The following is a 15,480-nucleotide window of genomic DNA, read 5'->3' as shown; positions in this document are numbered from 1 at the left end:
AGGCAACAAAAGGAAGTGCTGGATCACTTTCGGATGATGCTAATGCAATTTTGTTGGCAGGGAATTTGCAGTGAAATGCTTTCCTTCCATAAAGCAGGGCATTGAAATACAAATGTCAAAATTCTTTAAAAAAACTCTATTTCTTTAAGAAAAATTTAACTTTCAATCTATACGCCCTATATTCTTTAGTTGGGATTCTCAGCTATTAAATTTTTGACTCTGCATAGGAATTTTGATTAAAAGCACTTTGGGAAAGAATATACATTTCTGAACTCAATAAATGCAGCTCTCCACTTAGTAAACTGTATGAAGGATAATCTTTGCAGTATTTTTGCTTTCACCTCTTTCATGTTAAAAATAACTTGTCATTGTTTTATTTTTTTTTTTAATGGCTAAAAATACAGTGACTGCTGTTAAATCAAATGAAGTTTTTCCCATAAAAGCCTGAACATGGCTTCTGAGAATAGTTTTTCTTTCAGGTATCCAAATCAGCCTAAGAATCAAAGTTCAATTGTAAAACTGATCATAGGTGGCCAAAAATACAAACAGGTGCCTAATCACTTTTGTTCTATAAGGCCTATAGTAAGAACCACATCATCAAATGTTTATCCATTTGAAAGGTAGATGTCTAATCAAATTTGGACAACTAGGCTCCCCCTGTTATTGACCATGAAGATGAATACCTCCAAAGTTTACATCGTCCTACCTGCTGAAGAATGGGCTGAACCAATTCCTGGAAATGTCTTTTCTTGAACAGCATCAGAAACTTTTGATGCATAAACTTCCAAAATAAAAGATAAACTACTAAAATAAAAGATGAATCTCCTTCCTAACGTCTTCATGTCAAGATCTACTTCTGAAGAGCATGTCCAGGCACTCTCTGCATCTCTAGGAACTGAAATACTTTTGAAAGCTTTCTGCAAGGCAAATGAAATCTCTAATTCTCTTTGTGAGGTTCAATTATTCCCCAAGCACTTCGAAGTTTCAGGTGCCCTATGCATATGGGACAGACGTGTTCTTAGAATTCTTTTAGCATTATTTGTTATGATTAGGTTTCTTCTAGAAGAAGTGAAATAAACCATGGACTAATGGATCAACTGGAAGAACTAGGGTTACTCATCTTTGAACGTTGTCACATTGCTCTACTGCATGTAGGTTTGTCTGCAGGGAAAGGCATTACTTAAGGAAATTTTGTCATTCTCTTTAGCTGAGTGACGTTAATTTCCTCCCAGACTAGTTTGTTAGCAAACTTAGAATCGAAGGCAAGATGAAAACAATAAAGAGACATACCAGAAGAATCAGAAAATAAACGGTCTGCTGTTTATTGTGGGTCTAAATGACTTCAGAAAGATGATGTCATTTGTCTCTAAAATGCAAATGACCACTGCACAAGACTTCATATTGTTCCACAGGAAGTATGTTTTACCACTGGATCAAGACACTTCTGTGTGTTGTAAAAAAATATTTTAAATGATGTAAGCTTACAATAAACAGCATAAAGAAAAGGAAAGACCATGTTCTTTTCAGTGTACCTTTTTTAACCCTGCCAAAGTTTCCCCAATATAACACCTTTTCATCTAAATTTTTTGAGCTCTGGCTTAAAGTTCATGTGAGTTTAGGAGGGGAAAATGGGAAACATAAATGAAGCAGGAATTCATTTGGAATATCCATAATGGAGCTACCAGCATAGACTATGATTAATATAAACAATTATATAGACAAAGGTATGATCTGCAGTTTGTATAAGCTCCTGAGGGGACTGTCACATTCTCCAGGTTTATTAAGCTTGAGAAATCTCTACTGTCTCGAAGGGGCACAGAGGAATTGTTATTTAAACTATTTTCAAGGTGAAATAATAATATTAGGCTTTCCAACAGTGTAGCTCAAGTAACATTTAAGATTACCCTAATTACATCACACTGCCCTTAACATAAAGTTTGCCAAACCTACAGGAAAAACGCTCGAACAGACAGAGAGATCCTGCCACGGCAAGAGCAACAAATTCAGTTCCTGTATTCTCCATGCTGCTTCTTTTTTCCTTGTGGCAATACTCCAAGGGAAAAGGGAGACTTGATGTTTTGCCTATCCCTTTCAGCTTCTTCATCCTCATCATATCTTTCATCCTCATCTTCGTCTTCACTATGGTGAGGGCTAGAATGCTGAGAGACAGAAGGTGATGGTGGCACTGATGAAGGCCTGGGGTACCTGAAACCTTCCGTCTGGCAGAGAGAGAAGCAAGTTGTATGTATCAGCATGGCATTCCTCAACTGGTTGTATAAAGTAATTTAAGGTTATTCACATTTCAAAGGAAACCAATGGTGGGATGTAAACTAGACTTACTCTGCAATCTAAAACCAAACTCCTTTGAACCCAGATCCACTCAGTTCTTCTTGTACGGCAGTGATCTTCAGCCTGTGCCATAAACAATACACTGCCCTTCCAGCATTGCTCTTTGCAGAATATGACTTTATTGAGTTTTAGAACTGCCAACGCAACACAAAATCCTTCTGTACTCTATAGTCAAATCTGCATATTGAAATTCAGTTTGAAGTTTTAAAACAGTTTTCTAGTTATAATGTCAACATCTGCAAACCAGAACCAAACAAGGGGGTTTTGGTCTGAGCCTCCTTTCTCCTCTTTATTTAAAAAAAAAAAAAAAAAAAAAAAGGAGTTGCATTCTGGAGGTGTCTGGAGGTTTGGTTTCAAACAACATCGTTCTTTCATTGGATCTGAGCAGCCTTCGTTCTTAAACTGGTGCTAATATGCACTATGCAAGAATTGCTTGAAGGTGTGCCTTTAAACTGACCCCTTGCAGTTCCAGCCACAGCCTCCTCCTCACATACCATATTTAGATGAAGGCTGTACTATGCCTTGCTTTCCCTAGAAAAAATCCTTTCCAGCTCCCCTTCTATTTGGTTTGTGCAGAACATTCCCATGGCATTTAGCAGAAGCAAAGTTAGAAGCTGCCACTCTTCTAACAGGAATTTCAAGGGACAGCTGATCAGCTGGTCTAAAGAGGTCTAAAGCTCCATCCAGGTCACTCTCAGTCACCTGAAGAACTGTAACTGTATTGCACCCGGCACCCCTAGTGTTTGCATGTGATAACATTACAACTCCTGGCTGGAGCTTGTGTCTATAATTTGCTGAGATTTTAACTATGAGTTCCTACTTCCCTACAATTAAAATTTCCTAACTCTCTTCTCTCTCTTTCTGTCATGCACACCCTCTTTCTCGCTCTCTTTTAAAAGCAGCTAAAATGCAGATGAACTCATCTCTAAAAGCAGAGTTTACCTTTGGTGGAGCACTTGGTTCCATCTCAAATTTATCTGGGAATGTTCTGCTGAGGGCCAAGTGCCTGGCATGCATGTAATACTGCAACATAAAAGAGAAGACTTTACAAATCAAGGAAATCTTGGGGAGATTTAAGCAGCGCAAAAAAAAAAAGAACGTAAAACGAGTATCTTCTAAAAGATTATGCTGAACAAAGGTTAAACATGTTTTCAGTTAAGCAGAATCCAACTGGTATCTCTGATTGTAATGAACACACTGTTGTGAAGTAGTGAGCCATTCATGTTATATCCACACTAAAGTACAGTCTGGAACAGAAACTGAATAAGATTTCTGTAAGACTAAGATGTATTAAGATAGAAACCAGCACTCATCTTAGTAGTGCAGTTCTTATTGGGTGATAGGTATTCTTCCTTCCTCAAGACAGAACTGGATTTTATTTTTTTTTAACCAGAGAAATTTACGTCTTGAAGTGTGCGTGTGTATACACATAAACTTCAGACTCATCTTTGCACAGGAAGCATGTGTAACAGTTACAGAGAAGTAACATTTATGAGTTTACTGAGGCCTGATATTTAAGAATTTGGCAAAAATAGTTTTGGATTCACTATAATGACAAGGCTCCATCACACACAGAGGAAAAATAGCTTGTTGTGTCAGGGTCTCACTCTGTGTGTGAAACCATATAAACAGAAAGGTTATCACACAGATATCAGTAGGATAAGATCTGAAATAGTTACAAAACTGATAGATGTTCATCCACTTCTTTGCTCCTATTTACTTGAGAATACTTCTTTGCTACTGCCTTAGTAAGTGATACTGCAGTGTTTTCTATGTCAAATTATAACCTCTACTTTGCTTTTAAGACACAGAGGTAGTCTAGGAGTTTTGAGGAGCCACAAAGGCCCAGCAGCATTTTAGTAAGAACAGGCAGGATTTTTGAAAGACTCCAGATGACTTTGGAGTACAAATCCTACATAGTGTAGGGTTGCGAGTGTTGTCAGAGACACAAGCTTTTTACATTGTCTTTAGCACCAGGAGTACAAAGACCTCAGTGTGACTGGCTTCTGCTCTAACTTATTCTATTAAGTCATGTCTCCTTGTCACTGGAGGATGGAAGCAGTACACTGAAATATAAAGGCAGGCTTTGCCCTTTAGCTCCTTTGAGAGGTGCTTTTCAGAACAGAGTTGTCTCCCTGCATCGCAGCATGATGCTGACGACTGATAGTTAGACCTACGCATCCAGAATTTTTCATACTTGTGTTACACAGTTTCACATACCCTGCCCAGGTATCTCCAGTCCAACAAATCGGAGAGCCTTTCAGTTCGGTTTCTTTGGATGATCCTCTGGCGACGGGACTGCTGGCAAAATCCGTACAGGAACTGAGTCAGCTGGTTGCATGATTCATCGGGTGAACGGAACCTCCTGTCAACTATGTAGATGCCTGAAGGACACAAAAAAGGTGAAGATGAGTGGAACTGAAAATAATTTTTACCTCCTATAATTTTTAAAATACTGACTGCTTAAAAAGAATAATCTAGTACTTTCCTAGTTTGCAGTAGAATTTGTAAGTGCGGATGGTCAGAATCAGCCTGTAGGAGACAGGCTGTGTTTTCTGTAGAAATACAAATGTTGCCACAGAGAGAACTAATTCATATACATTAGTCGATACACAATTCTGGCAGAGAGAGAGACGAGGTAAACTTTGCCTCTGTGTAGTTTGTTGAGATCAATACTTTATTCTTGCAACCTTTCTTATACCAAGGGGTTGGGAAGACTAGACCTCAGCTATCTCAATGGAAAAGAGAGATGCATGACTACCTTAACTGAAGTGCCCGGAATCCCCGAGGAATGTACAGTAAGTTATGTTACTGCTCACATCAGAGAAAAGCAGAGAAAAGCAAGTGACTGGTGCACTCAGTCTGTGACCCTTCTGAAGGTTCTCAAAGACACATCCATCCAGGCAAGCGTAGCTGCATCTTGCCACTGGATCCACCCTCACCTCCCTCCCCGCCCCCAGGTCAGGGCAGAATTGGTACTGGTGTGGATCTGCCATTGTCTGATGGCGCAGAAAAGCCAAGGTACTTAGAAAGAAGCCCTAGTTTGGCCATGATTTCACTATTGGCTACATTCCTCACCACGCTCCAATCATGAACAATTTCTAAACATTTATGAGCAGATTCTTACTTGTAAGTAGGTTCCTTTTTATTTCCACTGGTTTATTTTTTTAGAGTACACGATAATTTGTTCTTTGTTTGGTGGGGGCAAGTTTCAGTGGCTTCAAAATCAGAGTGTATTCTTCTTGGACTATTCAAAGAGAAGATTTTCACTGCTGAGGGTGTTACAGCATAACCAGAGGCATTAAAGGGAAGTGCTGAGAGACTTTATAGTAGTATGAGTGGAAGGATAAAGCAGATAAAAGGATAAAGGAAGACAAAGGAGAGAGAACCTAGAAAGGGTCTGGATAAATATGAAAACTTTAATGGCTTGTTCAACATAACAAGATATTCAGAATTCTGAATATATTCCCCCAATGAACTTCATTGCAGCAGTGAAAGCACAAAATTGAGGAGCAACAGCATCATTGCTGTGCGTTTTGCTTTTGTAACTCAAAGGAGGTATTTTAATATGGGGTCAAAATTTTACCGTAAGCCGCTGGGTCAGCAACATGTTCCTGCATGAAACAACCGAATCCAGAAAGGTTTGTGGTTACACTGGGAATGCCCATCACAGTACATTCAGCTACCAAAAGAAACAGACAAAAAGTGTTTCAGGACAATGTGCTTTGAATGGTTTCACCCTGAGAGAAAAAAAAGAAAAAGAAACAGGCAGACAGAAGGTCCCATAACACTAGAATTTACAGTTGCTCTGAAAATGTCAAGTAAAAACTGTTGTGCTTTGTTGTGGATTTGGAGAAAAAAAAAAAACAAACAAAAAATCTAAAGAGAATATTTCACACTGGTTTTGCAAATGTATCTTTGTGTTTCCCAGCAGGTAGACTAGAACTTTCTGGGAGTCTAGTGCTGAAACAGCGAACCCCATGTATGGTCTGGACTGTTTGGATTTTAGATTGAAGTCTGATGTACCCATATAGTTGTTCACAACTACTTACAGAACTGATTCTCTTAAGTGCAAGAGAATGATAAATTTTATATTTTGATATTCATTGTTTGTGAACTGGTTCATTTAGCAAGAAAAAAACAATAAACATCGTTATTAACTCAGGACTTCATTCAATGTAGACGTAGAGGTAGTTTTATAAATTTAGAAAACATATGCATCTTCTGTAGTAATTTCTACAGTTGCTGTGAGCAAGTATAGCTATTTATGCAGGCCTAAAGGGTTTTTCTGGAAGAATTTAAGCCTAACCTAAGACAGCATGCAGATAAAGTAAATACTCTAGTCTTTGAAATACTGAAAGCCATCTACATGGCTTTCATTTATATGACAATACAACTGGTGTCCATAAAATAGAGCTATGAATCTACCTAAAAAAAGAATCACTTTTTGTTCCTGGGAGAATTAAATGGGTATCAACAAAGGGAATCACTTTTGCATTAGTAAATGAAAGAGAAAGGATCTTTTAAACCAATTTAAATCATGGCTTTCCTCAAAACTGCTAAATACCAGTCTATATTTTCTGTCCAGGTTTGCTTTAATGTTCACTTCAAAATCATCCCTGGCTGTCACACTTTATACTCTAGCTGAGATCAGGACAGAAGAGAAATTGCTGGAATGCAGGACAGTTGTCTTGGAAATTAAAAGCTCTCTTACTTGGAGAAAAGTGAGTATGGAGAGTGACTGAATCTGCAAAAACCTACTCTGTTTCATTGGCTTACAATAAATGCTCTTCAGAGGGGCACCCCAACTCTTAGATTTGTATCAAGACTGCAGAAGGTATTTTAGACAACATAAAATACTCAGGCACCTAGACCTTGATCTTCATAGGTGTGAAGCGTTCCTAGATTGTACTGATTTTATCAGGTGTCAGGTACCTTTTGTAAATCTGAGCCAATTTTTGTAAGTCGGAAACTGTATACTTTCTGTATCTTTAAAAATTTCTATTTAATTCTGTGAGTTTCGCTACTACTGCATGTATTTGCAGTAAGTATCTTAGATATTCAGACACTGTTATATAATTTTATCAAACTTAAATGTTAAATTTAATTCACTGAACTATGTCAGCTGCTAGCACCAGATTTCTTGCCCTACTTTTTTCAAGACGTACGTTTCTTTTAAAATTCTTGACTCAAGTTAAGGATTCAGTTTAAAAATATATTTTTGTGCATTCTAAAGCCACAAGAATCAAAATAATACATGTTAGTATGGGAAAGGGTCCAGCGCAGGGACAAATGTGAATAGCTGTCAGTCAGTAGATGCCACTTTATACCACCTGGCCCCCAAATTTTGCCAGTAGTAAAACCTTTGCACTGCAGAGGAAACAGAGTCAAAAGAGTTTTTTCAGGCCCTCAGAAGAAACCGGCTGCAAAGCTATTCTGCATCAACAGAATGGGTATCCATCTTTTGATAGAATCATAGAATCATAGAATGTTCGGGGTTGGAAGGGACCTCTAGAGATCATCTAGTCCAACTCTCCTGCCAGAGCAGGATCCCCTAGGGCAGCCACACAGGAACGCATCCAGACGGGTTTTGAAAGTCTCCAGAGAAGGAGACTCCACAACCTCTCTGGGCAGCCTGTTCCAGTGCTCTGTCACCCTCACAGTGAAGGAGTTTCTCCTCATGTTGAGGTGGAACTCCCTATGTTCTAAATTAAACCCATTATTTCTTGTTCTGTTGCTGGGCAACACTGAGAAGAGATTGTCCCCTTCCTCTTGACACCCACCCCTCAGGTATTTATATATGTTAATAAAATACTCCTTAAGTGTACACATGGCCTACCTGGAGTGTAACCCCAGGGTTCATAGTATGATGGAAATACACCAAGGTGGCAGCCTCTAACAAACTCCTCATAGTCCAAGGGCAGCAATGGGCTTGTTGAAGAAAGAAACTCGGGATGTAGAATCACCTGAGTATTCAAAACTTACATTAGAGGTGAAAGAAAACCATCATCAATACATTTTAATTGTCAATAAGTTTAAGCAATTTCTTCACTCTGGTCTTTTCCTTAATACCTGGACAACACCTCCTTTGCCTATCTATTATCTGATTTACTTCCCACATTAAAATTAATCCTGCCAGTGTTCAGTCTTGCCCTGGATACAGTACTGATAATGAACCCTTTTTCTGGACAGCTTTCTATGTGTTGATCAAGGAAGACCATGTGCATTGAGAATCATGCCAAGGGCTGTGGCATTTGCGCAATGTACAGAGTATTGGGGAGCCTCAGGAGGATACAGAACTTCTGAGCTTCACAGCTTCGGACTGAAAAATAGGAATGCTTACAGTACCCAGTGAGTCTCTTAAGAACTGAGAGAATTTTGAAACCAGACATAATATAGCCCCATCATCACAATCCTATACCCAAGCTAACTAATCTTGCTGAAAGACAAAAAGAAAAAAAAAAAGAAAAAGAAGGGAAAAAGAGAAAAAACGAAAAAAGAAAAAGAAGGGAAAAAGAGAAAAAAAGGAAAAAGAAAAAGAAAAGAAAAAAAAGAAAAGAAAAAAAAAAGAAAAAAAAAAAAAGAAAAAATCCCAGCCAGGCTAATAACCCAAGCTAATTTATCTGCATGACTCTGCAGGGCTTGGGTGCACTGCCTTATGTTCCACGGCTAAGTAGAGAAGTGCCCTGCATATGCTGTCCATTTAGTTTTGGGAGGAAGAAGTGTTTAACCTTCTCTGGGTTTTTTTTCTCCACATAAATATACTGCAGCCATTATTCCATGTCAAGGATATGCTTTTATCTTTTCTTAACAATATAGTCACACTACTCACTTGAGTAAATCAACACATAAAAATATTCAATCAGAAAAATGGCCTGTAATCTCATCATGAAAGCTTATATGATCCCAGTGAATCAAGTAAGATTCTCCACATTGCTGAGGTTATTTTTCACATGCTGACTACATCTACATGGATATGTCATTAATTTCTCAAAATTACTTTCCATTTGAAGTTCACAGAATTTTTGTCCATGACATTCAGCTCATCAAGTATTAAGCCTGTTCATGTAGCAGGTAATTTTCCAGTGTTAATGACAGTTTTATACAAACTTGACAGATACCTAGCCACTCAAAACTGCTGAGAAGCAGGAGCATGTCTGAAGTGTAACACGCTATCTGCTTTTAATGTCTTCAAGCAGTTCTTCTGAGAAATTTTTATTACATTCATACACAGTGCATCCTTCCACTCTATTTTTGTTACATCAAGTACATTATCACCATTGCACTCTCAGAGCTCACTGGAGACACATGTTTAGCAGAGAAGGTGTCAAGCCAGGAAGAAGCAAGTAGGAAGTTGAGGAAAATGTTTATGCATTTATTGCTATGGGTTTAAAAGCCAAAACACTGAGAAGAGCTGCTATGTCATTGTCAGAGGTACCACGGATCTGACTTTAAAAATAAGGTTTAGAAGTGGAAGAATTTGCAATTTTAGGTTCTTCTTTGAATAGATACATGATGGGATAGCTATAGTTAACAGAGAGAATGCCAGACAAAAAAAAAAAATGGCAGACTTGTGAAAGCAGGAGCTGGTCATTCCTGTGGTCTGGCAAGACAGACATGAAAGTAAGGAAAGGATTTATTTGAATATATTTAGCTTCAACAGTGAGTGTAAACATGAGCACAGCATGAACGGGAAGTATTTCGGCTCAGGATCAAAGCCCTGGTTACCTTCTAGAGAAAATGATTAATGTCAGGGTGCTGATCGGAAGAGACGAACCAATATCCAGAAATGTCTATGCTCAAACAGTACAGCTGCAGTTTTAAGCAAATTAACCTATTACAGAGTTTTACCTCTGTGTGCAAACAACCTGTGGCACTTTCTGGATTTCAGAAGTAGCAGCTGCTCATTCAGCACAGGAGGCAGCAATGAAAACAATTCATTAACATCAGATTTCTAACTTGAGATAACTTGGTTAAACAGCAACTAAGGATACCTGCAAAGTGACCAGTTGTCATTCCCAGAAAGGGAGAAAGAAGTACTCTATAATACTGCCTAACAAGAATTTGACTGCACTCCCCATCATAATGATCCAGACTGAGACTGTTTAAAGAAATTCCATTTTATATCTAAAATGAAAATGACAGGATGTACCTTTACTCTGTCTGTCCGGTTATTGAAAAGGCCAATGCGTCGGATGGTATTGAGGATTGGATCATTGCTGTCGTCAATCATGTTGTGGGTGGTAACTGGAGGCAGACAGTGTCTCTAAAGAAAGAAAAGGCAATCCATAAACTGCGCAAAACTACTGGCTGAGAGTCTTGTCACCATTTTCTAAGGTCAGTGGAAGACAGTGGGATATTTTGTTACTGATGTAATAGGTGTTTACCCTTTCATTTTAAGGCAAGAAAGGAAAGTTATAATCCTATTGTGTTGTCTTTTACATAACTAAGGTCAGAAAAGAGACGGTAAAATGTTTCACAGGACTTGTTTCATTTACATCAAAATAAATGTATTTGCACTGACTTTTAGAAAGGGCCACCATTTAATTTTAAAGGTTTTTAATTAATATGTTATATCTCCTTAAGAAATGGATTTTACGTGTTTAATAAAAATTGAAGAACCCAGGCTTCAGGAACAATGCAAAGTTCACAGTTAGTGCAGAAAAGAATTAGGAATTTTGGTGTCCTGGATGCAACTGCAGAAATATTCATGGATTCCCCAAAAGAATTAGTTTGGGTCATAGTCTCATTAAAAACAATCACAGCTGATCTTTACATGTTACTGATGAGAAGTATATTTGCTGAAAACTTCTCTTTCAACTCATGCATATCACCATATGTCATACACAATCCTTGCAAACAGTCATGTTTATCATTTATATTAGATGTTTGTGTAAATAATGCATTTTCTGACCTGAGTTGAAAAGATGGCTCTTTTCATAATGGTTATATCATCTCGGTCAAGAATCTTGTTCAAGTCTGGAATTTCTCCTCTGCAGAGGCAACACAGAACCTATTTTACCAAATGACTCATTAATTGTATAAAGAAAATAAAGAAACACCAAACAAGGTCTGATCTGAAGTCTGATGATATCAACATGAATCTTTCCTTTGTTTTCATGGCCCTTCTATATTCCCTGCGTTTTGTTCTACCATATACTTCCTGACCTTCCAATCAGCTTCCAAAAAAGCTAAAGAAAACTTTTTTTCTGTGTTTTCAGACACTTTTTTTTTCTTTTCTGAAATTCCAGTCATCTCAATGGTGCTTTGGGTCATTCATTTCCAACTGTCTTTTGAAAGGATATAACTAAGCCACTAATAGATATTTCTCTGTCTCTGGTGTTTTTTTAAGCTGAGGTAGCTCTTTTTTGACAGTGAGTAAACCTTTGTGTCACTTACACAGCCTCTCTTTCCACAACGGCATGCTAGTACCTTTAAAGTTTTTCTCTCTGATTTGTCTGTTGAAGAAGTAACCTTGTATGCAACAGAGGGTTCCATATTCTTCTCCTACATCTTTCCAAAATTTCTTACACAAAGAGCAAAAGCACAGAAACACCACAGGTAAGCCAACTGAGTAGTCAGCTCTGCAAAGCAAAGTAACTTAGACACTCACTTTAGCAGGGCATTGTAGAGTTTCTTTCCAAACTTTTCTTTCACAGATTGTGCAGTGTCCCTAGGAAAATAAATAGATGTATGCATAAAACAGGAGCATCCGGGACAAAGACAGAATAAAAGAGATTCTTTTTTTTTGGAAATTAAATTGTGCTTTCATGTATACTGATGGTATTAAGAATGCAGAAGCAGATAGAGGTCTGGTTCTCAAGTCTCTTTTATCCAACCAGCAGCCACACTGATGGATTTCAGCACAACTAAGGATTTGACCCACATCCAAAGACGAATGCACAGTGAAAGTTAGGAGCAGAACTCACTAGTGATTACTTCTAATAATTTGCTCTTATCCGTAGGCCACAGTTTCATCTCAGCTATTAAAAATAACATATATATGACTCTATGTAGAGAAACACGTTAATTGACATTGGGCACTAATCAATACTGAGAGGTCTACAATTTAACTTGACCTAGAAGAAAGATGTAAGAGTTAAACAAATAGGGATTTTTAAAGCAAGCTTCTCCCTTCACTTTCTGCCCTATTTCTTACCCAAAAGCCTTTTGAAAACAAGTGTTACACTAAAAGGTAGCTTTCCATAAACTAGTTTGCAAATGAAAAAACTTCCTGGAATGCTCAGGCCACATTTTAAGCTAATAATAAAAGCCTGTGCCAGAAGAATGTTGCATTTTAGCTAAGAAAGAACTTCAGTGGACAACTGTTCTAAATGCAAAGAGCCCTAGCTGAAATATCTTGAAAATACAGCTGGAAGTGCTATTGTCAAAATAGCAAATTCACTATCAGTTTGAGTAAAACATCCACTTTGTGGAAGTTTTCCTGCCTTTCTGATTTCTAAGAATTATACTTTGGGCTAAGACAAAGCTTGTGAAGTGAAATCCTAAACTTTACCAAGCTGAGAATCCACACACTTGTTTTTAGTTGCTCTCTCCCAACTCCTGTAGACTCAATAGGGCATGAGTTAATTTTGAGTGAGTTGTAAAGCAGCTAAATGATCCAAATCCCAGCAAGCCAGGTCCCTCAGAGACTCATGCCATGCCATGATATCCAAAACTTAACTCAGATGGATAGACCACTTTTTCGGAAGCAGAGGAAACAAGGGATTTTATATCCCAGATCAGCCATCATCTCCTCTGTAAGTGCCAACATCTTGTGTTTATCTTCTGTGGCATCTTTAAAATCATCTAATATTATTATATAATGCTGATATCAGGTAGTTTTATACAGGAGTTCCAGATTATGACCATAATGCTGCATGTGGTGATGTAGAGGGTCTTTTGATTTTCACAGAACACAGTGGGAAGAATAGCTGGAAGCAGCATTTTTTTTTGCATGATTTCACATCTTTAGGTTTACCTTTGCTGTTACTGTTGTGCTTGCATTACCAGAGAAGCAACCACGTAGCAGAGATACAACATGAAAAAAACTTTTGCATATGACATTTAAACTTTCCTGATATCTATATATTACTTCTTTAATATGTACCTGATGTATTATATTCAAACACCATACACTTTTTATCAAATAAAATGCAAGGCCCAAAAGCATTATTTGTTTCTCACTGCACTCATAGTATATTCCTTCAGTTCCAGCGCATAGAGTTCTCATTAAAAACTGGCTATGTTACCCCACTTTAGCCATCTGTTTTATAAGCTCTTCGTGCAGATCTTCCACAAGCCCACAGAAGGTAACAGTCCATTTCAGAGGCTGATTCCCTTCACTCATGTTAGACACTTCCTGAGGTGGTCTAGGGTGAAACACCATTTGGAGCAAACCATCGCTCTCCACTAGCAGTGAAGGCAGCTCAGATGCATTACTTCTAGGAAGCTGGAGTTGATTAATTCCTCTACATTTGTGGTACTCAGGTAGAATATTTCATGTAAGTCCAAAGAAGTTACTGTATCCTGACTCCAGAGATAATCTAGAGCAGATCGATTTCTTATATCTGTCTTCTTTTCTAGATATGGCAAAAGCTAAATGATTTCAGTGATCCTTGTTAAACTATTTCTGTCACTGTTCTTGTGCAGGTTTAGTATCCATTAATCAAAGACTTCAACTTGATTACTGACATCCAGAAACTGAGACAGAGATCATCTGCTGGAGGCAGTTAATAAGATAACAAAAAAACTAGTATCCGTCTCTTACATAGTGCCTTTCATCTACAGATCTCTAAGTCATTAGGAGTTCTATCATTTTATAAATATAGAACTGACATCAGAAAGAGGTTAACCACAATGAGACACAGGTATAAAAACAGAAGCTAGGTCTTGTGGGTTTTAGTCCTTTAGCTTTAAGACCAGCTTCCTTACTTCTGCAGCAGAATTTAACCACTCTAGGCACCTGATAAGGTGCACATTTCCATTTCTCTGCTTACATAATTACTCTGGAAATACGCTGAATGAAAGAGCATTTCTCACTTTTATAAACAGAAGTCAGCTTTATGAATTTGAACCTTCAGTTTTGCCATGTCTATCAGTTCAGAAGTACCTCACAGCATGTATCTTTTCCTCTGTAGAATCATATAGAAGTTAAAGTGAGGCAAAGGTCAGTTCTGCCCCTGCTTTGCTTTTTTGTTGGGAAGTTGTACAAAGAAAATTGTTAACCTCAGAAGGGCTGTCATAGTTTTCCCGTTGCAGCTGTTAGTTTTGTTGCTTGGGTATGGCCGTTGTTTATTTTAGACTGTATAGAAAATTACAGTCAATTGTTATCAACTGTTATCCTGCTGGATTAGACAGTACAATTTCCATATTTCTACATAAAGAGGATGTATAGTTAATTTCTTTTTCTGACTGGCGGCAGAGAAGCTCACTCCAATAAATTATCAGGCAGTCCTTATTTTGTGGGATCTCAATGGCGTATCCGAAGGGACTACTAGAAGTAGAAGACACCCAGAACACTGGATTTTCTAGAACTTTTGACTTTGTCCCTGCAAAACAAGTAATATTTGCTAACTTGTTACAAAGAATGGCAAGTCAAGTTTACTAAAAATAACCTAGGACAAAAAAAAGAGAAATGTTTGCCCTTATTCATCATTCCTACCTCTTTCATCCCTACAGATATATTCTAGTTACCCACAATGCTCAGTTTTAGCAGAGCAGAAAGAAAGAGCATTATTCGTCATCAGAAACTTTTGTGTATCATCTCCTCAGTTCACTGTGCAAGGCCCTCAGGGAGAATGGCAATTACCAGAGCTGCTTCCGGACAGCTTGTCCTTTCAGGGTTTCCACATTGAAATTGTTTGTCTTTGCTGGCATGATGAAGAACACAACAACTGTAACATCAGCCTTATGAACCTACATGGACACAAGACAGAGAGGGAAAAAAAATCTCACTACAAGGTATCACAGTCAACTTCGACACAAAGAATTAGTCACAGGAAAAGCCAATATATTTGATTGCTTGTCCAGGAAGGTTCTGATTTTATGCCTCTCCCTTTAGCTATGAAGTTTTTGTCAAGTCAGAAATACATAGATACAGGTAAACAGATACAATTTAATTCCGATTTG

At 38.0% G+C, this 15,480-nt stretch overlaps 1 protein-coding gene across 1 annotated transcript; it reads right to left on the bottom strand.

Moving 5' to 3' along the window:
• Positions 1-2,003: 2,003 nt before the first annotated feature.
• GYS2 (glycogen synthase 2 (liver)) lies at positions 2,004-15,267 on the bottom strand (the record flags this gene model as incomplete). Its single annotated transcript, XM_009873374.1, has 9 exons — positions 2,004-2,219; positions 3,292-3,372; positions 4,570-4,733; positions 5,936-6,031; positions 8,189-8,315; positions 10,502-10,615; positions 11,264-11,342; positions 11,963-12,022; positions 15,161-15,267. Coding segments are annotated over 9 exons (1,044 nt in total), but the record flags the coding sequence as incomplete, so codon positions are not given.
• Between the last annotated feature and the right edge of the window lie 213 nt (positions 15,268-15,480).

The sequence above is a fragment of the Apaloderma vittatum genome, unplaced genomic scaffold, assembly GCF_000703405.1.
Source record: "Apaloderma vittatum isolate BGI_N311 unplaced genomic scaffold, ASM70340v1 scaffold7377, whole genome shotgun sequence".
Taxonomy (NCBI): Eukaryota; Metazoa; Chordata; class Aves; order Trogoniformes; family Trogonidae; genus Apaloderma; species Apaloderma vittatum.
Note: the sequence above shows the minus strand (reverse complement) of the source record. Positions and strands in the feature narration are given on the sequence as shown.